General features: G+C 37.9%; 1 protein-coding gene across 1 annotated transcript in view; it reads right to left on the reverse strand.

The window, feature by feature from the left end:
- Window positions 1–26,651, reverse strand: part of tkv (serine/threonine receptor kinase thickveins) — a 252,170-nt gene that overhangs the window by 157,252 nt on the left and 68,267 nt on the right. Inside the window, exons 3-4 of the mRNA XM_090370593.1 lie at window positions 5,095–5,215; window positions 198–312 (exon numbers count right to left, since the gene is read on the reverse strand). Coding sequence (XP_090226719.1) covers window positions 198–312; window positions 5,095–5,215 — 236 coding nt within the window. The remainder of the gene's footprint in view (window positions 1–197; window positions 313–5,094; window positions 5,216–26,651) is intronic.

Below are 26,651 nucleotides of genomic sequence, written 5' to 3' on the forward strand. Positions count from 1 at the left end.
TTCATATTAATTCTTTATGAATAACCATATAATGTCCTTCTCTCAACCCAGAATCTTTATTACTACCATTATTTTTTTAAATCTTTTTAATCAATTCCATACTTCAGAAAAGGAAATACTCAAAATGCCTGAAAAACTAATTTAAAAATACACAAGTGTTAAAGAACATCTAAAATAACTATATGTTACTTACTTACCTAAGGTATGCAAACGTAACCAGAAGGGTGAGAATAATGAGGCATACGGTAACAGAAACTAAGAGTGCTATTTGATGGACACTATCACTGTAGCTCATGAACTCTCCTCCAGGCACTAAAATGCAAATTAAAAACAAAATCTGTTAACACAGTAAAAATATCCTCAGCAGAAATGCAATAACTTTTTAGAAGTAAAAATTATATTATCATAAATGTTTTGGGTCTGATGACCCAGAATACTTATGAAACAAATTAGTGTATGCAGTACATTACATTTCATGCATGTGTGTGTGTGCGTGTGTGTGTGTGTGTGTGTGTGTACGCATGCATTTTTCTCCCTGTGATCAATAGAATTGAAAAATAAATACAATTATCTCCTCGTCAAATAATTACTAATATTATAACTTTATAGAATGCCTAATAAAACTCTATAGTGTTATGTTTTCTAAATTCAGGCATTCAATTTAAGACATAAGGTAGTGCAAATGCATCATTTCTACATGTAGTAAATTTACCGAAGTTACAGTGTCATCATTTGATATCTCATATTGTGAATGCCTTTGTAGCAAGTTGCCTATCTGGTTTTACTTCAAATAAGTAATTTCCCCAAAAGAGAAAACTATTGTTTTTTTTTTTTTTTTGTTTGTTTTGGTTTTTAGGAGCATTAGCAACTAAGGCCATATTGCTCCGGGATATGCGGTGGTCATTCCCTGACCTTTCCGCATCCTCCATATTTAGTGGTGACGGGCTCGAACCCCGGTCTAATCAAGAAGCGTTTGCTACGCACTGCTGCTCCTTCCCACCTGGCTACGGAGGCGCCAAGAGAAAACTACTCTTACTTATTCTCAGTATACACCACCACCACCACCCAGATGGCTGTTTCAGGGATATCCGGTCTTCATCAGCAGACAGATAGGTACCCAACAGTATAAGGTTTATTAAGTATTAACCAGAACCTTTATTAAGTATTAACTATTCAGTTTAATTAAAACTGTATAATATATATTATATTTTTAAGTCTCTTTTTTTCTTATATGTATCTTTCACAAGTGATATCATTTTCAAAGAGTCTTGCATAACAACACTGCATTAAAACTTTGGGCCATCGTTTTCTGTATTTATCAATGATATTGATGAAAGTATGATTCCCTTCTACTTCCGACTCTTGTTCTCTCTCTCTCTCTCTCTCTCTCTCTCTCTCTCAGGTTAATTCAGAATTTTTTTTTTTGGCTGGTGCAGCATAGGCCTTGGGCTTCCTTGCACCCTGTGGCTAATAATAATAATAAGTATATCAGGCTTGATGTCCAAGTTTGTGGATGACATACCAACTGTACAGTACTACACTCAGGGAACTGGAGAATCAGAAAGACTTGGGGGTAATTGTTTTTCTGAGAAGTGTATATGGGCTGCAAGAGTAGCTCATGGAATCTTGTCAATGATATATAGAAATTTTGCTAGCAGGGATAAAGAGGTGATTATCCCCTTGTATAAGGCAATGGTTGGGCCACACCTTGAATACTGCATACAGGTCTGGAGACCTCATTTTAGGGAAGATGTAGAGCTGCTGAAACGAGTACAGAGAAGGGCAAGGAGATTGGTGAATGGGCCAAAGGGTGCACTTACAAAGAAAGGCTAAAGTTCTGCAAATTGTAGTGTCGGGAGACTAGGCACCTGCAAGGTGATCTGATTGAGGTGTATAAGGCCTTGGATGGTTTGAGCAAGCTCAATGCTGATGGGATTCTTCCTCTTCCCCAGATTACATGCCTGAGGAAGCATAAATTCAAATTAAGGAATGATCCTGCTCAGACAGCTACCAAACTGAATGAGTATTTTGCTTCTACATTCACACATGAGTTATTCAGGGATGGCAAGGCTAGAAGTTTACCAAATTCTAACAGGGAGTTAAATGATTTTGTTATTACTGAGAGCAAAGTGGAGCAGAAATTGTTGAAGTTAAACATAAGAAAGGCACCTGGGGTGGATGGGATCTATTCAGTTATATTAAAGGAGGTGGCAAAGGAAGTAAGAAAACTCTTAGCCATAATTAAGAGCATCATTTGACTCAGGGGAGGTCCCTACAGACTGGAGATGTGTACATGTATCTCCTATTCAAAGGGGAAATCAAAGGGTGATACAAATAATTACAGACCTGTTAGTTTAATTTCTGTTCCAGGGAAAATAATGGAGTCACTGGTTAAAAAGCATTGCAGGATCATTGAGACAAGACTGCAGTAATAATTCAGACATAGCAAGGGGAAATCTTGTCTGACCTATTTAATTGGATACTATGACGTGGTCACAAAGGAACTGGATGCAAAAAATAATTTTGATGTCTAATATGCAGATTTCAGAAAAGCTTTTGATACTGTTGCACATGGAAGATTACCGTACAAATTGGAGCAGTATGTCATTAAGAGTAAGTTGTTACAATGGATAAAAGGATGGTTGAGTAGGAGAAGACAGAGTGGTAATCAATGGCCACTGCTCTTCATGGACTAATGTTATTAGTGGTGTCCCCCAGTGTTTGGCCAATTGTTGTTTTGTATATTTATCATTGATATTGATGAAGGTATATCAAGCTTAATGTCGAAGTTTGCAGATGATACAAAGGTCGGCAGGGTTCTTAATGACAGTATGCTACTGCAACAGGATCTAGAAAATTTGGGCAGATGGGCTGAGAAGTGGCAACTGCAGTTTAACATTGACAAATATAAAGTACTGCATATGGGTAGCAGTAACCCCCAGAACAATGTACCCATTATGTGGTGTTACACTTAGGGTTGTGGAGAATGAAAGAGACCTGGAGGTAATTGTGCAGTCAGATATGAAATTTTCTGAGCAGTGCAGACAGGCTGGCAGAGCAGGTAATGGGGTCTTGTCAATGATATACAGGAATTTTTCTAGCAGGGATAAGGAGGTGATTATCCCATTGTATAAGGCAATGTGCAGTCAGATATGAAAGCTACAACTTCAGTACTGCATACAAGTCTGGAAGCTTCATTTTAGGGGATGTAGAATTGCAAGAAAGGCTTAAGTTCTGCAAATTGCAGCATCTGGAGACTAGGCACTTGTGAGGTGATCTGATTGAGGTGTATAAGGCCTTGAATGTACTGAGCAGGCTCAATGCTGATGGGATTCTTCTTGCTGAGATTACAAACCTGAGGGGGCATAAACTAAAATTGAAGAAAGACAGTTGTATATTCTACAACTGTCTTTCTTCAATTTTAGTTTTCCACTAAAAAAAATTTTTTAGTTCTTTAGTGGAAAATTAAAGTTTTCCACTAAAGAACTAAAAAAAATTTTAGTTTTTTTTTAGTTCTCCTCAAATTTGCCTTTAGCCAGTGGGTAGTTGATTGATGGAACAAACTTCCATCTGTCATTGTAAAAGTTGATAGTTTAAATAAATTCAAAGAAGAAGTGGACAAACTTTTGGAGCGAATGGATGGGCGAAACGGGAAGGTTTTTTTTTTTTCGTTGTTTTTGGTATATAAGCTTGCTTTCTTGCATTATATGCCTCTACTAATGTTAATGCTAACTACATATAATCTAGGAATTTCTTTATTCCATATACAAATTGTATGGAAAACAAAAATAATTTCCAGAATTCTAATTGTCCAATTTTAATGAAATGTGGAATAGCTTGACAAATCTTTCTAAAGAAACTCAATGTAAAAATTCTTGAAAATCGATCCAATGGGAGTTGAGCTGTTATATGCAGATGTACATGGTGAAGACAATGGGTGCAGCATAAACATATAGTAGTAGTAGCATATGGTGCAAAGAAAGCAAGTGTATGAGCTTATGCAGCATCAGCCAAAAAAACACACCATCCCCTTCAAATGCCTGTCCAGTTCCTCCTCAAATTTATTCAACCTATCAACTTCCACGACAGATAGAAGTTTGTTCCAGCAGTTAACCACCCGCTGGCTAAAGGCAAATTCCTTTCTTAATTTGAATTTATGCCCCCTTAGGTTTGTAATCTGAACAAGTGGAAGGATCCCATCAGAATTCAGCGTGCTCAACCCATTCAAGGCCTCATACACCTGAATCAGATCACCGCGCAGGTGCCTAGTCTCCAGCCACTGCAATTTGCAGAACTTAAGCCTCTCTTGGTAAGAGGATCCCTTCATTCCCCTCACCAATCTTGTTGCCCTTCTCTGTACACACTCAAGCAAATCTACATCCTTCCTAAAATGAGGCCTCCAGACCTGTACGCAGTACTCAAGGCGTGGCCTGACTATTGCCTTATACAGAGGGACAATCACCTCCTTTTTCCCTGCTAGCAAAATTCCTATATATCATTGACAAAACCCCATGACCTGCCCTGGCAGCTTGTCTGCATTGCTCAGAAAACTTCATATCTGACTGCATAATTACTCCCAGGTCTTTTTCATTTTCTACCACCTTAAGTATACACACACACACACACACACACACACACACACACACACACACACACATATATATATATATATATATATATATATAGGCAAATGCACCTAAAAATGTATACCTAACTCCTTTGCCAATTAACTATGCAGCTTGATAATAACACAGTATGGCTAGCCAACATTTCTTTGCCCATTAACAGCTAATATATGTTTATTATATGTTAATTAAATTAATATTTACTTATTAAAGCACTGTCCCTAGAACAAAGCTGAGTAACCCCACATCTTTTCCATCATATAATTAAACTGATATCTTATGAGATTATGATGGGCTCGTGGCAAGATGATTATTCCTTACACTTTGAGAGCTCTAAAATGGTGTTTGTAGACCAGCCACTAAATAGTAAATTGGGTTGACCTATTGGTAATTCCCACTAGGAATTACCAATAGGTACACTTAAAACTATAAACGTAGGACCCATGTTATTAATACATTATATACATACCTGGATTTGGAGGCGATGGAGTGACTGAGTACATAGGTTTCAGGAACTTGTTACACAAATCAGAATCATCACAACATGCAATGGACGTTGGAGTTTGATGAGGCACCAGGTGCCCTTTACACTACAAATTATAATTTTATTTATGTAACAACACTTTGAACCTTATCACTAAAATTAACAAAATCTTAATCAAATTTTGAAGAGACAACATAGAAGTAGTAATAAAGCTTAAAGTAGTAATAAAGCTTATACAATAAATCTCAGAAACTTAAAAGGGCATCCTTAAAACAAATTCTAAAAATAGCACCTGAATTGTATACCTGACAACTTTCAGTGGATTATGAAAAACTTGCAATACACATCCATCATTTAGGTGGAACAAGCCAGCATGAACTGTTTTTGGATTAACATTCAAACAGTTCATCCAAATTAATAATAATTAATTAATTAATTAATTAATGCATATTCATGTATATGAAAGATTCATGGGAAAATTACACATGATTATGAAATTCAAAAATTGAATTTTCAAATTTTAAAAACAAATATTAAAACCTAAAATTATTAAAAGATAAACTTTTATTATTATAAATAATGCACAAAAATGTGTAATATCCCATCAAAATATGACATCATTATAAGTATTCTAAATGGTCCACTCAAACTGGTGGAAGGAACCCAGGCTTATTTAGAATCAGCTTTAAAAGAAAAAAAAAAAAAAAAAGTTACCTAGATATATTCTGATATCTGTCCAACCCTTCCTGAAGTACATAACTTCTTTAGTTTCAATAAAATTAGGTGGAAAGTGGTTCCAATAGTTGACCTATTGGCTAAAATAAAACTGTTATATCCAATCTACAACTATCCTACCTTAATTTAAGACGTCCCTTAGTTTGTTTCACTTATGAAAGAAAAAATAAAGATAACCCCATTATTTAATTTACTCAAACCATTCAAAGTCTTAAACACCCCAAGCTTTAGTCACTCTCTATGGAAACACTTTTTTTTTTTAAAATCCTATACCATAACTAACCATGCTGGAGAAGCTGCAGTCCTTACTGCACCTTTTCCAACAACTATATCCTTCCTGAAATGGAATCAAACCTGTGCATAATATTCAAAGCACAGACTAACCAAGGCTTTATTAACAGAACAATTACCTCTTTGTTCCCCACTAGTAAAATTCCTGCATGTCAGATAAAGGGACATGTTGTCCTGGCACCTGTCTGCACTGTTCAGACACTTCATGTTGAATGATACATTACTCAAACTCTTTTCACTATCAACTATTATTTGTGTTTTGTTTTCCCCCCAGCATGGAAAATGATCTCCCATGATAGGGGATATGTCCCCCCCCCCCCTCAAACAAAATCTCTATTCATGGCAAAAATCAAAATAAAATAATGTTTTACTTGAATGTTTTTTTGTCCTTTTGACAAGACTCAAAACACCTCACATTCTGTATCAGCATAAATGAACAATAAGAATGGACAAAATTTTAGATATTTTATTACAATGTAAAATTCCACCCACCCAAAGAATATAGATAAAATATCATTCTTTTGAAGTTCTCCACACATAAAATAGAACAATTATTTTATTCTGGAATGGGTGTGAGATACTTCATATATAGTAGAACTTGGATATGAAGTTTTCCAAGGGACCAGAGATTTAGAACTTCTTACATGGGAAAACTTCCTAAAAGGGAAAATGACCTAAGGGTATGAAATATTAACTACACAAATAAAAATGAAAAGATACACATACATAAGTTAAAGATAATTTAACTACTATTTCAGAATTTATAAATATTTCACTCTGCCTGGGAAATATTTTTAAACTGAGCATTTCTAATTGCTTAACTTTCTAATGATTAAACTTCTTACCAAATACTCATTACCGGGTTGGAAGGATGAGCTCCTTTGGAGTTCCAACATACTTTAAAAGGACACAATTACAATAATACAGAGCAACGATCCACTAAGTAATTCAAAACTGTAATTCAAAACTCAGAAAACTTCATACCCGACTGCACAATTACTCCCAGGTTTTTTTCATTTTCTACCACCTGAAGTGTAGTACCACACAATTGATATGTTTCTCTGGGGTTACTTCTACCCATATGCAGTATCTTGCATTTGTCAAGGTTAAACTTCAGTTGTCACTTGTTAGCCCATCAGCCCAAATTTTCTAGATCCTGTTGCAGTAGCACAATGCCATTACTGTCATTAACAACCCTGCCAATCTTTGTATCATCTGCAAACTTCGACACTACGCCTGATATACCTTCATCAATATCACTGTTAAATATACAAAACAACAGAGGACCCAACACCAAAACCTGCGGGATTCCACTAATAACATTAGTCAACAGAGTGGCACCCATTAATTACCACCCTCTGTCTTCTCCCACTCAACCATCCTTTCATCCATTGTAGCAACTTACCCTTAATACTATTCTGCTCCAATTTGTACAATAGTCTTCCATATGCAACAGTGTCAAAAGCTTTCCTGAAATCTAAATTTATGACATCAAAATTATTTTTTGCATCCAGTTCCTTTAATAACCACATCATAATATCCTAACAAATTTGTCAGATAAGACTTTCCCTTAACAAACCCATGATGTGTATAAATTATTGCTGCAGTCTTGTCTAGATGATCTTGCAATGCATCTTTAACCAGTGACACCATTATTTTACCCAGAACAGAAGTTAAACTAACTGGTCTGTAATTACTCGTGTCACCCTTTGATCCCCTTTGTGAATTGGGGGATACATTTGCACATCTCCAGTCTGTGGGGAACTCCCCTGAGTCCAAGGATGCTCTCATCCACGATTAATTCCAAGGAATAATCATGGAAGTTACTAAAAGTTTCATACCTATTAAGTAGCTTCCACGATTAATTCCTTGAATGCTTCCCACTTAGAATTTACTGTTGGTAATATCGTCAGTTGATCCCACTGTACAGAATTTAAAAACTGTCTGAGACCATTGTACTCACCTTTATGGAAGCAAAAGCCCTTTCCTTTACCCCTGATGGTAATCATATCTTTAAGTAAATCCCACATCAGTACACTGTGATCACTGCAACCTAGTGGTTCCTCTATCTGCAAATTCTTAATACACAAATGATCACTGCTGATAACCAGATCAAGAGTATTACCCTCTCTGGTTGCCTCTTGAACATGCTGCTGCTGCAGAAAACAATCATCCAATTAAATCCACAAAAGTCGTACTAGTGTATGAGTGACCAACCCACAAGTTCCAGTCAATATCTGGGAAGTTAAAATCCCCCATTATAAGACATTCTGATTTACTAGCCCACTATTTCTCTGTACAATTGTTCATTGTACTCATTCGAGTCATTTGGCTTATAACAAAATCCTACTGTTATTTTTGCTTTCACAGTGCTTATGTCACACCAAACTGACTCAACAGTGCACTGTTTTTCTTAATTAACAGCATGACACCTCCTCCCTTCTTATCCTGTCTATCCTTTCTGTACACATTGTACTCCCCAAATTCCAATTCTGGATTCCTAATATCAGTGTGACACCATGTCTCTGATATCCCAACAATATCCACCTTTGATGTCTTTACCAACACTTCAAATTCATCGAATTTATTTACTATACTTCTAGCATTGGTATACATGCACCTATTCCTAGTTACCATGACACATCCCATATACCCACCTGTTTCACGATGACTGCCACCAGTCCCTGAAACCCCCAGCATCCTTCGCTCCAGGTTGCTACTTATTCTAATAGTTGTACAAGAATCACCTTCACCTCTGCCTGCAGCTACTTTTAATCTTTTAGTCTGTGAATCCCCCCCCCCCATGGAAGCTGCTCTTTGTGGACTAATGTTATTAGTGGAGTCCCCCAGGGTTTGGTGAAAAAGTAGACTTCTGTAGCTGCTGCAAACCAATAAGTTTTTTTTGAAATTTTATGGTATTTTTGATTAGATGACATATTAATTTGTGTTTTACAAATAGATTAAATAGGCTTGGTAGCATTCATTAGCTAATTTTTTAAATTGAGCTAGTGATTTTGTAAGTTACAACTTGCAACACATACCACCATTGTGCTGGTTTTGGAGGGAATATCGTACCATAACCAGTAGCTCAGAAGTATAGTAGGGTTTAAATTGTAATAAATAAGTATTTTGAAGGTTTTAATCACCTTTTGGGCATATATATCTTTTGAATTTTATCATATTTTTGATTAGTTAACATATTAATTTGTGTTTTACAAACAGATTAAATAGGTTTAGTAGCATTCATTAAAATATTTTTTTTAATTTATGCTAGTGAGTGCAAGTTACAACTCGCTACCTGTACCACTATCCTGCTGGCGTAACCAGTAGTGCAGAAAAATAGCAGGGTTTTAATTGTATTTTAATCATTTTTGGGCATATACCTTTTGTAATATAATATAAATTATATTTGTGAATTTATAATGTCAATTTGTAATGTAATATAAATCACTTTTTGGGCATATATCTTTTGGATATAATAATTTAACATTGTGATTGTTATGGTTAGCATAACTTGATAGCAAAGGTATAAAGTAAAACTATACAGCAGAATACATATTACTGCATTAGCTTAGTATAGTAATGTACAGTCAAGTATAGTACATGACAAAGGAACCACTAGACAGTAAATAATAAATTAAATTTATTAACCTTATTAATTTTCATAGTTAATTAAATCATATTTAAATGGAAATCATACCCCAGACTAGAGGATCAAAGCAACGTGCACAAAGTAGCAGGAGTGCCGTGGCTCAGGGGAGAACCAAAGGGGGAGATTCTCCAATGCATCACGGCCTAAATAAATGTGAAACTGGTGAAATGTCTGCAGTTCTTTCTGGAATGGAACACAATATTGCCAAGGAGAATATCTTAGTGTGTGCTCGATGTAAAGAGTGTGAAGAAGTTATATGCCAACTCAGTGTTGTTGTTGTGGGCCTTTATGAGAGCTTGAAGAACAGGGTGGATGCCCTTGAAAGACTTAAATTTTGGGATCCATCAAGCTCTCAGATGCCCACATCGATGCCAGAGATTGCACTTGATCATCAGGCAACATAGAGGCAACCTTTGTGGCAGAATGCACTGGTCCCATAGGAGCTAGTTATTGTCGGCGACTATTGTCAGGGAAAAAAGGAAATATACTGTGCAAAATGGATAGATTGAAGGTATGTCTGCCAGGGGCAAAAGTTGATGACATTGCAGAGCAAATATCTTTTAAAGTGACAAAGGGTGATATTGTTATACACGTTGGCACTAATGACATTAAGAGTAGGAGATCTGTGAATTTACTTAACAAGTACAGATCTCTGTTGAAAAAAAAGCTGTGAAGTAGGGTTGAATTTGAAAGTGTCTGCAATTCTGCCTAGACACAATAGAAGGGAATATATGACGAGAGCCTTGTCGATCAATTTGGCCCTGGAAAGATTGTGCAAGACTCAAGGGGTAGAATTATTTTCAGCCTGGTCTGTACTTATTAACAGGAGAGACTGCTTCTACAGGGATGGGATACACTTAAATAGAAAGGGTGCAAAAATATTTGCTGACACTATTGAGGCAGTGTTAGGTGGGTTGGAAAACTGCTAGCTTGGTGGGGATACAAGGACTAACAGATTAACAGTAGCCACTGGCAGAAGTGAGAGCGATTCTTGCACTGCTTCTATTGGAATGAGTAGCAACCTGGAAAACAAGATGCAGAGTATTTCAGAGACTGGTGGGAGTCATTGCGGTACAAGTAAACACATGGGTTGTGTTAGGGTAGCTAAGAATAGGAACAGGTGCATGTATACTTACATTTACAATAATGCTAGGAGTTTGGTAAATAAATTTGATGAATTTGAGGTATTGCTCAGAACATCAAAGGTATTGTTGGGATATCAGAGACATGGTGTCACACAGATATAAGGAAAGCAGAACTGGAATTTGGAGAGTACAATGTGTACACGAAGGATAGACAGGATAGGAAGGGGGAAAGGTTATGATATTAGTTAAGAAACACAAAATCCAAGGAAGTGCAGCCAGTTGATATCGCTGGACAGTGCAGTATCGAGTCAGATTGGTGTAAAATAAGCACTGGGAGATCAAAATTGAGAGTAGGAGTGTGTTACAGGCCTAATGACTCTGATGAGTATAATAAGAAACTGTACAGGAAAATAGAGTGAGCCAGTAAATCAGTCTTATAATAGGGGATTTTAATTTCCCGGATATTGACTGGAAATTATGAGTTGGTCACTCACACAGTAGCAAGGCTTTTGTGGATTTATTGGATGATTGTTTTCTACATCAGCATGTTTGGGAGGCAAATAGAGGAAGTAATACTCTTGATCTGATTATCAGTAGCGATTCTTCATGCATTAAGAATCTGCAGATAAAGGAACCACTAGGTGGCAGTGATCACATTGTGCTGAAGTGGGATTTACTCAGAGGTAACTACCATCAGGGGTAAAGGGAAGGGTTTTTGTTTTCGTAAAGGCAACTACGGTGGTCTGAGACAGTAATTAAATTCTATACGGTGGGACCAATTGATGATGTTACCAATAGCAAATTCAAAATGGGAGGCTTCAAAGAATTAATCTTGGGAGCTACTAGGCTTTACATACCAACAAAGAAATATTGTTCAAGGTTTAGGCCAAAATGGATGTCATATGAACTAATTAGATATGTGGCAGAGAAGAAAAATGAATGTGATATATATAAATTAATGGGTGACATGAAAGCCTCTGATAGATATAAGCTAGTCTGTAACCAAGTCACAAAGGAGATTAGGCAGACAAAGGTGGATTATGAGAAATCTTTGGAAAAGGATGCAAAGAAAAAGAGTTCTTTACCTATATAAATTCTAGAAGAAAAGGGATGAATCAGATTGGTCCAATGGATATTGATGGTTCAACTGTTAATGATCCTGCTCAGGTGGCTAACAAAACTAAATGAGTATTTTGCATCTGCATTCACACATGAATAGTTATTCAGGGAAGGAAATGCCAGAGGTGAATTAAACTCTGGCAGTGAGTAGATGATTTTGTAATTACTCAGAGGAAAGTGGAGGAGAAACTGTTGAAGATAAACATAAAAGGCACCCAGGGTGGATGGGATCTATCCAGTTATATTAAAGGAGGCAGCAAAGGCAGTAAGCAAATCCTTTTAGACATAATTATGAAAGCTTCCTTGGACTCAGAGGAAGTACCCATTGACTGGAGATGTGCAAATGTGACTCCAATTCACAAAGGAGGATCAAAGGGCAACACAAGTAATTATAGACCTGTTTAACTTGTTCCAGGGAAATTAATGGAGACACTAGTTAAAGAAGCACTGCAGGATCATTTAGACAAGGCTTCGGTAATAGCTCGGACACAGCATGGTTTTGTTAAAGGTAAGTCTTGTCTGACAATTTGATTGGATACTATGATGTGGTCACAAAGAAACTGGATGCAGGGAATAAATTTGATATCATATATTCGGATCTTAGAAAGGCTTTTGATGCACATGGAAGACTGCTGCACAAATTGGAGCAGTATGGAATTGGAGGCAAATTGCTGCTATGGATAAAGGGATGGTTGAGTGGGAAAAGGCAGAGTGGTAATTAATGGCTACTGCTCTTCGTGGACTAATATTATTAGTGGAGTCCCTCTGGGTTCAGTATTGGGTCCATTGTTGTTTTCTGTATTTATAAATGATATTGATGATGGTATATCAGGCTTTCCGGCTTAATGTTCAAGTTTGTGGACGATACGAAGGTTGGCAGGGTTGTAAAGGACACTAATGACAGTACGCTGCTGCAACAGGATCTAGAAAAGTTGAGCAGATGGGCTGAGAGGTGGCAAATGAAGTTTAACATTGACAAATGTAAAGTACTACATACAGGAAGCATTAACCCCAGAGTAATGTATCAACTCTGTGGTACTATATGATGAGAGCCTTGTCGATCAATTCGGCCCTGGAAAGATTGTGCAAGGTTCAAGGGGTAGAATTATTTTCAGCCTGGTCCGTACTTATTAACAGGAGAGACTGCTTCTACAGGGATGGGATGCACTTAAATAGAAAGGGTGCAAAAATACTTGCTGAAGCTATTGAGGCAGTGTTAGGTGGGTCGGGAAAACTGCTACTTGGTGGTGATACAAGGGTATCCAATTTGACAGTCATAGAGAATGAAAAGGACCTGAGGGTAATTGTGCAGGCAGATGTGAAGTTTTCTGAGCAGTGCAGGCAGTCTGCAAGAGTAGCTCATGGTGTCTTGTCAATGATATACAGGAATTTTTCTAGAAGGGGTAAGGAAGTGACTATCCCCCTGTATAATGCAATGGTCAGGCCACACCTTGAGTGCTGTATACATGTCTGGAGGCCTCATATTAAAAAGGATGTAGAGCTGTTGGAACGAATATAGAGAAGGGCAACAAGATTAGTGAAAGGAAAGAAGGGTTGCTTTTACGAAGAAAGGCTTGAGTTTTGCAGATTACAGTGTCTAGAGACTAGGCACCGGTGAGGTGATCTGATTGAGGTGTATAAAGCCTTGAATGGTTTCAGCATGCTCAATGCTGATGGGATTCTTTCTCTTGCCCAGAATAATCACCTGAAATGGCATAAATTCAAATTGAGGAAAGACAGTTGTAGGATAGATGTGTGGAAGTTTGCCTTAAGCCAGTAGGTATTTGATTGGTGGAACAGACTTCCATCTTTTGTTGCAGAAGTTGAAAGCCTAAATAAATTTAAGACTGAGCTGGACAGGTATTTGGAACGAATGGAGGGGTGAAATGGGAGAGTTTTTTTTTTTTTGGCTGATGCTGCATAAGCTTGCTTTCTCGCATCATATGCCTCTACTAATGCTAAAGTACAGGTCACTGCTAAAAAAAGTTGTGAGTTAAGGTTAAATTTGAAAGTGTCTGCAATTCTGCCCAGTCACAACAGGAAGGAGTATATGATGAGAGCCTTGTCAATCAATTCGGCCCTAGGAGAGATTGTTTCTACAGGATGGGATACACTAAAATAGAAATGGTGCAAGAATATTTGCTGATGCTATCGAGGCAGTGTTAGTTGGGTCAGAAAACTGCTAGCTTGGGGGAATACACAAACTAACTAATTAACAGTAGCTGCTGGCAGAGGTGAAAGTGATTCTCACACTGCTTATATTGGAATGAGCAGCAGCTTGGATAGTGAGGTACTAGGGATTTCAAGGGCTGCTGGGAGTCATCATGGAACAAGTAAATACATGGGTTGTGTTAAGGTAACTAAGAGTAAGAATAGCTGAATGTATACTTGCATGCACACCAATGCTAGGAGTATAGTTGATGAATTTGAGGTGCTGGTAAAGACATCAAAGGCTGATGTTGTTGGGATATCAAAGACATGGTGTCACACACACAGAGATAAGGAATGAAGAATTGGAATTTGGGGAGTACAATGTGAGTACGAGAGTGTTATAAACAATGATACAGGGAAATGGAGTTGACCAGTAAATTGGATTGTCTTATAATGGGGGATTTTAACTTCCAAGATATAGACTGGAACTTGTGGGTTGGTCACTCAAACACTAGCAAAACTTTTGTGGATTTATTGGATGAATGTTTTCTACAGCAGCATGTTCGAGAGGAAACCAGAGGGCATAATACTCTTGGTGTGATTATCAACAGTGATTCTTCATGCATTAAGAATCTGCAGATAAAGGAACCACTGGGTGGCAGTGATCACAGTGTATTGATGTGGAATTTACTTAATGATGTAACTTCCATCAGGGGTAAAAGGAAGGGTTTTTGCTTTCAAAAAGGTGACTAGAGAGGTCTCAGATTTTTAAATTCTATATGGGACTAACTGATTATGAATTAATTCCTTGAATGCTTCCCATTTAGAATTCTAAATGGGAAGCATTCAAGGAAAAACTACTAGGCTTTTCATACCAATTAAGAAATATTGTTCAAGGTTTAGGCCTAAATGGATGTCAGATGACCTAACAAGACTAGTGGCAGAGAAGAAAAATGCACGGGACACAAATTATCAGTAGACACAGAAGCCTATGGTATATAAAAGATAGTCTGTAATCAAGTCACAAAGGACATTAAGCAAGCAAAGACAGATTAAAAGAAATCTTTGGCAAACAATGCAAAGAAAAACAGTAAAGACTTCTTTACTTATATAAACTCTACATTTTGCATCTACATTCACACATGAGGTCTTTAGGGAAGTGTACACCAAAAGCTTATCAAACTCTAACAGGGGGTTAAAGGATTTTGCAATAACTGAGAGCAAAGTACAGGAGAAATTGTTGAAATCGAAAATAATAAAGGCATCTGGGGTGGTGGGATCTATCCAATTATATTAAAGGACGCAGCAAAGGAAGTAAGCAAACCCTTAGCATTAATTATGAATGTGTCCTTGGACTCACTGGAGTTCAAAGGACATGCAACTGTGTCCCGAAATCACAAAGCGGGATCAAAGGGTGGCACGAGTTATTATAGACTTGTTAGTCTAACTTCTGTTCCAGGGAAAATAATGGAGCCACTGGTTAAGGAAGTGATGCAAGATCATTTACACAAGACTGCAGTTATAGTTTAGACACAACATGGGTTATTTTTAATCAGGGAAGTCTTGTCTGACAAATTTGATTGCATACTATGATGTGGTCACAAAGGAACTGGATGCAAAAAATAATTTTGATATCATATACTTGGATTTTAGGAAGGCTTTTAATACTGTGGCACATGGAAGTCTGCTGTACAAATTGATAGAGGTTATCAATGGACATTCCTTTTTGTGGACTAATGTTATTAGTGAAGTCCCCCAGGGTTTGGTGTTGGGCCCATTGTTGTTTTTGGTATTTATCAATGATATTGATGAAGGTATATCAGGGTTAATGTCTAAGTTTGAAGGCAACATGAAGGTTGGCAGGGTTGTTAATGACAGTAATGATAGTATGATAATGCAACTGGATCTGGAAAAGTTTAGCAGATGGGCTGAGAGGTGGCAAATAAAGTTTAAAATTGACAAACGTAAAGTACTGCATATTGGTTGCAGTAATCCGAGAGTAACGTATCAACTTGGTGGTACTACACTCAGGGTAGCAGAGAACGAAAAGGACCCGGGGGTAATTGTGCAGTCAGATATGAAGTTATCTGAGCAGTGTAGACAGGCTGCAAGAGTAGCTCATGGTGTCTTGTCAATGATATACAGGAATTTTGCTAGCAGGGATAAGGGGGTGATTGTCCCCTTGTATAATGCAATTGTTAGGCCACACCTTGAGTACTGTATACAGGTCTGGAGGCCTCATTTTAGGAAAGATGTATAGATGCTGGAACGAGTTCAGGGAAGGACAACGAGATTGGTGAGTGGAACAAAGGGTAATCGTTACCAAGAAAGTCTTAAGTTCTGCAAATTGCATCTTCTGGAGACTAGGCACCTGCGAGGTGATCTATTTGAGGTTTTTAAAGCTTGAATGGTTTGAGCAAGCTCAATGCTAATCGGATTCTTTCTCTTGCTCACCTGACTGGACATAAATTCAAATTGAAGTAAGACAATTGTAGAAATATTTTGTGGAAATTCACCTTTGGCCAGTGCATGGCTGATAGTTGGAACAAAGTTCCATCTGTTGCAGTTGAGGTCAATAACTAAAATAAGTTCAACGAAGAACTAGAGAAACATTTGGAGTGAATGGATGGGTGAAATGGGAAGGGTTCCCCGCCCTTTGGCTGATGCTATATAAGCTTGCTTTCTTGCATCATATGCTTCTATTAAGGCTGAAGGTATATCAGGCTTTAATGTCCAAGTTTGCAGATGACACAAAGGTTGGCAGGGTTGTCAATGACAGTAATGGCAGAGCACTACTATAAGAGGATCTAGAAAAGCTGGGCAGATGAGCTGAGAAGTAGCAATTGAAATTTAATATTGACAAATGCAAAGTACTGCATATGGGTAGAAGTAACTCCCGAGAAAAGTACCAACTGTGGTACAATACTTAGTGTGGTAGAAAATGAAAAAGACTTAGGTGTAATTGTGCTTCAGATATGAAGCTTTCTGAGCATTGCAGACTGGCTGTCAGAGTAGGTCATGGGGTATTGTCAATGATATACAGGAATTTTGCTAGTAGGGAAAGGAGCTGATTATCCCTTTGTATAAGGCAATGGTCTGGCCACGCCTTGAGGAGTACTGTGTACAGATCTGGAGGCCTCATTTTAGGAAGGATGTAGAGTTGCTTGAGCGAGTACACAGAAGGACAACAAGATTGGTGCGGGGAGTGATGGGGTACGCTTAGCAAGAAAGGCTTAAGTTCTGCAAATTGCAGTATCCGGAGACTAGGTACCTGCAAGGCGATAGGAATGAGGTTTTATAAGGCCTTGAATGGTTTGAGCAAGCTCAATCTGATGGGATTTTTCCTTTTGCTTAGATTACGAATTTGAGGGGACATAAATTCAAATTGAGGAAAGACAGTTGTAGAATAGACGTGCAGAAATTTGTCTTTAGGTAGCGGGTAGTTGATTGTTGGAACAAACTTCCATCTGTTGTTGTGGAAGTTGATAGCTTAAATAAATTCAAGGAGGAACTGGACAAATTTTTAGAGGGAATGGATGTGTGAAAATGATTTTTTTTTGGCTGATGCTACATGTCAAAAGGAATCCATTTCACATCATCAGTTACTAAGTCCACTATTACTAAGGTGGTCTGGGATAAAATCCCAGACCACCTTAGTACTAGTGTTTGTTGTTTGTTATTTGGTTTTTAGGAGCATTAGCAACTAAGGCCATATTGCTCCGGGAATATGTGGTGGTCATTCCCTGACCTTTCCGCATCCTCCGTATTTGGTGGTGATGGGCTCGAACCCTGGTCTAATCAAGAAGCGTGTGCTATGCACTGCTGCTCCTTCCCACCTGGCTACGGAGGCACCTAGTAGTAGTAGTAATAGAGGCATATGATGCAAGAAAGCAAGCTTATAGATTTGTGGTTTGGTTTGTATTGAGGTTTAATGGCGCATGGACTACATGGGTCATAATGCGCCAGTTCACAGGTGTGATGCGTTTCAGGGGTGTTTACTTTCGATTTCAATCATTCATTTTAACCTGATTCATACGTTCTTGTGTCTGTTGCTTATATCCACTTCCTTAGAGGATGTGGTATAAATTGATAGCTTTAAGAAAGTTGAAAACATCTGTGCAGTCTGGCATCATGGCGGTTCCTCTGCTCGCAACAAAAATGAGTGTGTAAGATGGGTATGGCCGATTCTTGGCCTGTTGAGTGCTGTTTCTTCTTTTCTCGACCTTCGACTGCTAGAAATCCAGTTTTCAATATTCGGCTTTATTTGGTATAATTTGTTTACAGTTTGCTGATTCCAAGTTTCTTGCCATTGCAACTTGCAAATACGCCATATTGCAGGCTTGTATTCGGAATACGGGACTGATATATCCTCTCCGATCTGTAGTATGGCTTCTTTGGCTGACTTGTCTGTTGCTTCGTTTCCCGCAATCCCTGTATGTCCTGGGATCCAGCAGAAAAAAGTATCCTGTTCATTTCTGGCGCAGTCAGTTAGTATTTGCCGTATGTGCCAAAGGATTGGGTGTTTGGATGTACCTATGTTTTGCATGGATTGTAAGGAACTCAAGGAATCTGTATACATTACACTTCTCGTATAATGCTTATCTTGTACATGAGTTAAGGCTATTTTTATTGCGTATAATTCTGCTGTGTATACACTGAACTCTTTCGGTAGCTGTTGTGTTAAAGTTATATTTGGGAATACAACTGCTGCTCCCACTAAAGTGTCTGTTTTTGAACCATCTGTGTATATTGGAATATAGTCAGGAAATTGAATTCTGTGCTCTGCATGTAACTGTTGGAAGATTGTTGAAGGTATCGCTTTTTTATTCCATTTCTGAAAGGAGAAGTCGCATATCGGGATGTGCGAATCCCATGGTGGAGGAGTTTGAACTGGCATGTGTGCTATTTTGTCTATATTAAGGTTATGTACTGCCAAAAAGTCTTGCATTCTAATTCCCACGGGTCGGTTTGCTTTGTTGGCGATTCTGATATATGTTTCTGCATCGTGGATCAAAGAGGATCTCCCAAGTAGGGTGACCATGCATAGATTTTATTTTAAATGTATAATACAATGCGAGTTGCTGTCGCCTAAGAGTTAAAGATGGTTCGTTGGCTTCAGCATAAAGACTATATATGGGAGAGGTACGATAAGCGCCAGTAGCTATATGCAGTGCATTGTGATGAACTGGATCCAGCCATTTCAGAGCTGTTTTCCGTGCTGAATCGTACACTGGGGGTCCATAGTCCAATTTTGATCTAATTAGTGCTTTGTATAGATTTAGTAAGGAATATCTGTCTGCTCCCCATGCTGTTGACGAAAGGATTTTAAGTATGTTCAGATGTTTTGCACAGCTTTTACGCAGCTCTCGGATATGCTCCACGAATGTGAGTTTCTTATCTAAGATTAGTCCGAGAAATTTTGCATTCGGCTGCTTTGGTATATTTTTGCCTTCTAATTTTAGTTCAGGATCAGGATGGAGATTTATTTTGCGACAAAAATGTACACATTGTTTTTTGTGTTGACAGTCTGAAACCGTTATCTAGTGGCCACTTACTTATATTGTTGATTGTGCATTGCAATTGTCTCTCAACAGTTCTCATGTTCTGTGCCTGACTAGAGATACTAAAGTCATCAACGTAAAGTGCATGTGAAACTGAAGGAGGGAGTTGATTTGTGATCGAATTAATCTTTATGGCAAACAAAGTGGCACAAGACAGCCCTGTGGAACGCCTGCTTCTTGTTGGTAGATTTTAGAGAAAGAAGTTTGTACTTTGACTTGGAAGGTTCTGTTCATAAGGAAGTTCTGGATAAACATAGGGAGATTGCCTCTGAGTCCAGCATGGTGCATATCTCGCAGGATCCCATATCTTCAAGTGGTATCATAAGCTTTTTCAATGTCAGAAAATACTGTAACCATATGTTGTGATCTGATAAATGCATTTCTGATGTTGGCTTCTATCCTGACTAGGTGGTCCAGAGTAGATCTATGATGTCTAAAACCACATTGCGTGTTTGTGTAGATGTTATTTTCCTCTAGATACCAAATCAGTCTCTTGTTTATCATTTTTTCTAATAATTTTCCTAAACAGCCGGCGAGGGCTATTGGTCGTAGATTGTGGTTTGATAGGCTGCTTTTTACAGCTTCCATAGCCAAGTGGTCAGGAGCGGGAATGCAGTAGCACAACCTCTTTCAGTTTGTTGTTGTTATTGGGTTTAATGACATTAGGGATACTGAGGGCAAATTATGTCCATTCATAGTAACTGAATGACCATATCCTTACATTTGTTAAATTATATACTCTTGTATAGGTCAATACATTTTAAGTATATTAAAAGTTCCTCAATATTTGCATTGTTTCTTAGGATATGAGATAAATCATGTGATGTGTTAAGCCTGGAAACTGATTGAAAAGTGTTTGACCAGATGGTTGAACATAAGGGACAATCAAGCAGAAAATGGTGGACCATAAGCTGACTGTTAAAGGATGAGCAGTGGGATGGGGTTTTCTTCCAATAACAGGAAGAGATGGGTATGATGCGTATGTCCAATTCTCAGCCTTGCTAACACCACTTCCTCTAGTCTGTTTTGTAGGAAGCCAGAGAGCCACAGCTTTAGTTCTTGTTTAATCTGGTAAAGTTTTCTGTTTGTATTCCTTTTCCAGAATTGTGGCCAATTGTCGGAGCATGCTTTGCGAATAACAGGCTTCTAATCAGTGTAAGGAACCCGAGGATACTGTGAGAGAGTGGATTGAGGATGTTTAGTGGCAAAGTCAGAACTTTCATTTCAGGGAATGCCAGAATGGCCAGGGATCCAGCAAAATGCCCTTTGAGTAGACTGGGGTTCAAGTCCCTGACAGCTAAATATGGTTGATCTACTAATTCAAATTGATCCGGCATGATTATGGTCCATTTTCCTCAATATGAATCATTAAGGAGGCCTCCATCCTAAAGTGGATTGATAATGGCTGCAGTTTACCTTTTTTTTAGGCTGCTTTTTGGCCCCCTTTTTTTTTTTTTTAAGTCTGTATCCATTTTGTGCCATCCACAGTTCAATGTTATTTATTGATATTTCCAGATTCCTCTTAACACCTCATAACATAACTCATAACATAGCTCAACATCTGGGAATGATGGGATATGGTAAGAACAACAGCATAGGGATACGAGGCAATGGTGTTCAGAATGCTGTTTACAAATATTGTTTATTTGTATTGTAAATAAAGCAGCATTGAGAACAGATCCTTATGGGACTTCTTGTATGTTTGAGATGGAACCTGCCTGTATCAAACATAACACCTGAGTCAAAGGAAGTTTTGAATAAAATATGGTAAATTGCCTATCATATCAACGAAATGGAAATCTCTTAGGATCCATAGCACCATGTGGTATCAAAAACTTTCTCTATATCAAGAAATATAATGTTGATTTCTCATAAATGCATTTCTAATGTTTGATTCAGCCTTTGCCATGGGATTGAAGGATAATTTTAGTCTTTCTGAGAGCCAAACTGATTATTATTATGTTATGGGACTCAGGGTAGCAGGTAAGTCAATAGAACACAACTTTCCTCAGTTTTACTTAATTAGCTGGTTAGAGAAATCAGTCTATAGTTTAAAGGAATTGAATAAGCTTTTCCTGATATCTATGACACAGGAATGCTGCCAGGAACTGGGGAACATATGCTCAGAAAAAATTTGATTGTAAAAGTACAGCAGTGAGAATAAAGATTTCATAGTAAATTTAGCCAGGGCTAGCAGTTCCTGTTTCTTGAGGCATTTATAGATATTTTCAGTTCAGATAGTGAGAGTGGTTAATTACAGAGTAAAGGACAAGTAGCTTTGAAGCTAAGTTTTTGGATTTTTTCAGCTGCGGCTTTATTTTCCGAAATGGCAGCTAATATGGTGCTGAGGCAGACAATTCAAAGAACACAGTTCCTAAGGCATTTTCAAGCTCTGCAGGAGAAGAAATCTCCTTCCCATTCCAGTTAAGAATAGGATAGGGTAACTTAAGACAGGGTAATTGAGATAGGCTGTTGTAGATGTTAGTATCTGCATCCTGATATACCGTATTTCCCCATGTATAAGACGCACTTTTTTTTCGAAAAATTTGGGGTCTAAAAACTGGGTGTCTTATACAGTGGTTGTAGATTTTTTTTTACTTGCATTTCCCGCTTTTTTGCGCTTGTTGTCTTTGTGCTCATTGTTTCGCATTTGTTACTGGTATATTAGGTTACGTTTTGCCACGTTCTGCCCAGAAATGGCTCAGAAAAGATTTTCGTACAGTACTGAATTCAAGTTAAAAGTGATCCAGTTTGCAAAAGTGAATGGAAATTGTGCTGCTGAACGTAAGTTTGGTCCTCCTCCAACTGAGAAAACAATCAGAGACTGGCTACGGGAAGAAGAAACTCTACTGAAAACGCCACAGCAGAAGAAGGCCATTAGAGCTAAAATGGCCTGATTTAGAGAGAGAATTGAAGATATGGATTGAGGAGCAAAGCGCAGTTGGAATTACTGTGTCCACAAAGATGATTCAGCATGAGGCAAGAAGAATTGCTGATGGAAAAAGAAGTTACTGATTTCAAAGGAGGACACAATTGGTGCTTCAGATTCATGAAATGGAATGGACTAAGCATGCGTACATGCACCAGACTTGCCCAAAAGATGCCTGAAAGCTATGAGCAGAAGGTCCTTGAATTTCATCGTTTTGTCATTCAATGTCGGAAGACATCAGTTTGAGTTGGGACAGATTACAAATATGGACAAAGTCCCCCTTCAATTTGATGTCCCAAGTAACAGAAATGTTGATAAGAAGGGGGTGAAAACTGTAACTGTGAAGACAAGTGGACATGAAAAGAGCCATTATACAGTTGTTCTAGCTTGTTGTGCCGACAGAACCAAGCTGCCTCCTCTGCTGATTTTCAAACGCAAAACAATGCCAAAAGAAGACATTCCTCAAGGAGTGATTGTCCATGTTCATGACAAGGGTTGGGTGGATCAAGATGGGATGAAGATCTGGTTTGAGAAAGTTTGGAGCAGGAGACCAGGTGGGCTCTTACGCAAACCTGCCCTATTGGTGCTTGATCAGTTCAGAGCACACATAACAAAAAACACAAAGAAGATTGCTGCAGAGCAAAAAACAAAACTTGCCGTCATACCTGACGGCTTGACATCCCAGCTCCAACCACTTGATGTCAGCATTAACAAACCCTTCAAAGCTGCCATGAGAGACTAATGGAACCAATGGATGAAGTCTTCTGGGGACAATTTGACACCAGCAGGAAGAGTGAAGAAACCAACTATACGAGAAGTTTGTACCTGGGTGAAAAGATTCTGGGATAATATCAAGATTGAGATCGTTGTCAAGTCATTTAAGAAGTGTGGCATTTCAAATGCCATAGATGGAATTGAGGATGAGGCAATATATGAAGACAGTGATTCGTCATCAGACACAGATGAGGACAAGCTAATGGATGGGAGTTTTGACAGTGATGAGTTGTATGAATTTTATGATGAATAAAACTTGAGTTCAATAACTTTATGTAATACATTTTTTTTTCAAATTTCGGGCCCCAAAATTAAGGTGCATCTTATACGTGGGGAAATACGGTACTTGATGTGAGTATCAACAGGTAAAGACTATGTGATCACCAGAAGACTTGACTGATTTATTTTGCCCAGTCTAATATAGTTGTCTAGTCTGCTTTGGAAAATTTCCGTTGTGTTGGGGTTTCTGTTGTTTTCGAATGGGTGGTTTGAATTTTACATATAAGCAGGCAGTTTTGCTGTTGAGAGGATTGTCAAGCACTGTCCACTCGATGCTTGGGAAAAGATTCAGATAGCAGATTAAGAGATCTATGTTGTTGTTATTGGAGGTTTTACGGTGCAATGGCAGCTAAACACCATTATGCACCAAACAATGGTAGGAGTCAAGAGATCTACTACAGAGGTAACCCAGTAATACAATGAAATGCAATTCTGCCAAATAGCATTTCAATGAGCTCTCTATGTCCATTTGACTTGGGAGAACCTCATAAAGGATGACATTCACCTAAGTCTCAAAAACAGACAGGAGACGGTAATTGCAAATTAAGGTTTTCCAGTTCCTGAATAGTATATGGATGATTAGGCAGAAGATAAAATGAGACCAGTGCCAAAGTGATACCAATTACTATACATGTGACAATTGCTCTTAAGGAGATTTGCAATGGAATATGTCTGGAGTGAACTCTTTTGAAACCAAGAGTATGGCTAATCCTCCATGAGAGCACTACTGGTGTCAGCTCTATCTTGCCTGAAGATAATATAATTTTTGATGGAAGGGAAGATTTGAGGTGTTAAATTTGTTTCACAGCAACAGGATTGTAGTGGCCAGTTAGTTCATAGATATCAATAACGTTGCTGTGACAACCTCTGCAATTTCATTGTATGATGTGCTCCATTATTTGGTTTTGTAAGAGAAAGACAAATCTGTCTGCTTTTTATGAGTGGATTGTTGATGGAGGTAAAGTTTTGATTTTTATTTTCTGGGAAAAGTGGAGCATCCCGAATCATTATCTTCCATATCATCAATTCAAGCAGTTCTTCTTGATCAGTCATTATCTGCATCCATGCTCGACAGGTGTGAATGTTTCAATCAACAGGATCTGATAATCTGCTTTAGTGTGCCTAACCTCCTTTGTGACTTGATTGTAGACTAGTTTATATCTACACTTCTGTATCACAATTTATATGCATCTCATACACTTATTCTCTGTCATGAGTCTCATCAGTTTGTTTGTTTGTTATTTGGTTTTTAGGAGCATTAGCAACTAAGGCCATATTGCTCCGGGAATATGCAGTGGTCATTCCCTGACCTTTCCGCATCCTCCGTATTTGGTGGTCACGGGCTCGAACCCCGGTCTAATCAAGAAGCGTGTGCTAAGCACTGCCACTCCTGCCCACCTAGCTACAGTCTCATCAGTTCATCCATTTAGGTCTAAGGCTTGAACAGTTCATCTTAGTTAGTATAAAAGCTAGCTTTTACAATTACTTCCTGAATGCTGTCCACTTAGAATTTGCTGTAGGTAACATCATCGGTTGGTCCTACTACAGTCACCATTACAAAAGCAAAAGTTCCCCTTTTGGCTTTATAGTTAAATCTTTAAGAAAATCCCGCATCAATACAATGACCACTGCCACAATTGTCTTCTCTATTAGTGGTTCTTTTATCTGCATATTTTTAATGCACGAAGAGTCACTGCTGATAATCAGATGAAGAGTATTGGTTTCTCTCTAGCATGTTAGAGAAACAGTCATTCAGGAAATCCAAAAAAGTCTTGCTGTGTGAGTAACTAACCCTCAATTCTAGTCAATATCTGCAAAGTTAAAATACATTATAAGACATTCTGATTTACTGCTCCACTCTGTCTGTACAGCTGGCCATTATACTCATCACCATTAGGTCTATAACACGCTCCCATTCTCATCTTTATTACCTACTGTTTATGTCACACCAAACCGACTGAACATTGTACTGGTCACCCATGTCACTGGATGCACTGCCTTTGATTTTATGCGTTTCTTGGCAAAGAACAATTTGTGGTATTAACTCTAACCACTTCCCATAGTACCACAGATTGTTTGCAGCAGTACAGAAATCTCATACCCAAGTGGATATCGGAGTTTTTGAGGCAGTGAAACACCACTTCTATCAAAAGACGATTTTTCTATTGTTAGAGAAGACTTTGCATGGTGCTCATTTTATTTTCAAATTATTAAGAAAATGATTAGAAATCAGAAAATTACACTACAATTAAGAAACACCAGTTTTAAGGTTTTCAAAAAATAAACGAACAGTAAAAATTTTTAAAGTAATGGGCCCATGAAGGAAATAAGAAATACAGATGTTGCTGTATGTATTTCTTATATTTATATATTTTTAAAATAAGAAATACATACTTTGGTGAGGGATTAACAGTATAATAGGAAATCCTATAACTACTCAAAAATAAAAAAAAAAGGATATGCTAGAAATCTGCATAAATTAAATCAGAAATGAAAATACAATATAGATTAACTATAAAATATCAGTGTAAATACGCCAAAGTTGACCCAGAAATTCAGTGTAACGGCATCGTTTGATTATATCTCACACGTAGTGTGAGATATAATCAGGCATTGCACTACAGGAAGTCATTAGTATCCGAGTTGCCGCAGTTACAAGGATTTGAAAATTAAAGAATTACAGCCTTTTCCCTTGAGAAAATTGGCCAAACACTTAATTTTTTTTGTGAGAACGACCTTTTATAATCTAATAAAATTATTTTCCCATTTTTCACTATGTATAAGTACATAACTATTACTATATAATATCGGTGTAGATACACCATATCTACTCATCCTTCACAAACGAGCTATCCATGTATTGTACTACTTCGAATAAGTAATGCATCACTTGCAATACCAGGGTACCTGCCCACCCACCGATAAAAAGCCAACTAGCTTTGAAACGGTGCCGTCTGGGTGGTGGT

Source organism: Mastigoproctus giganteus, chromosome 3, assembly GCF_048544385.1.
Source record: "Mastigoproctus giganteus isolate SK-2022 chromosome 3, ASM4854438v1, whole genome shotgun sequence".
Classification (NCBI taxonomy): Eukaryota; Metazoa; Arthropoda; class Arachnida; order Uropygi; family Thelyphonidae; genus Mastigoproctus; species Mastigoproctus giganteus.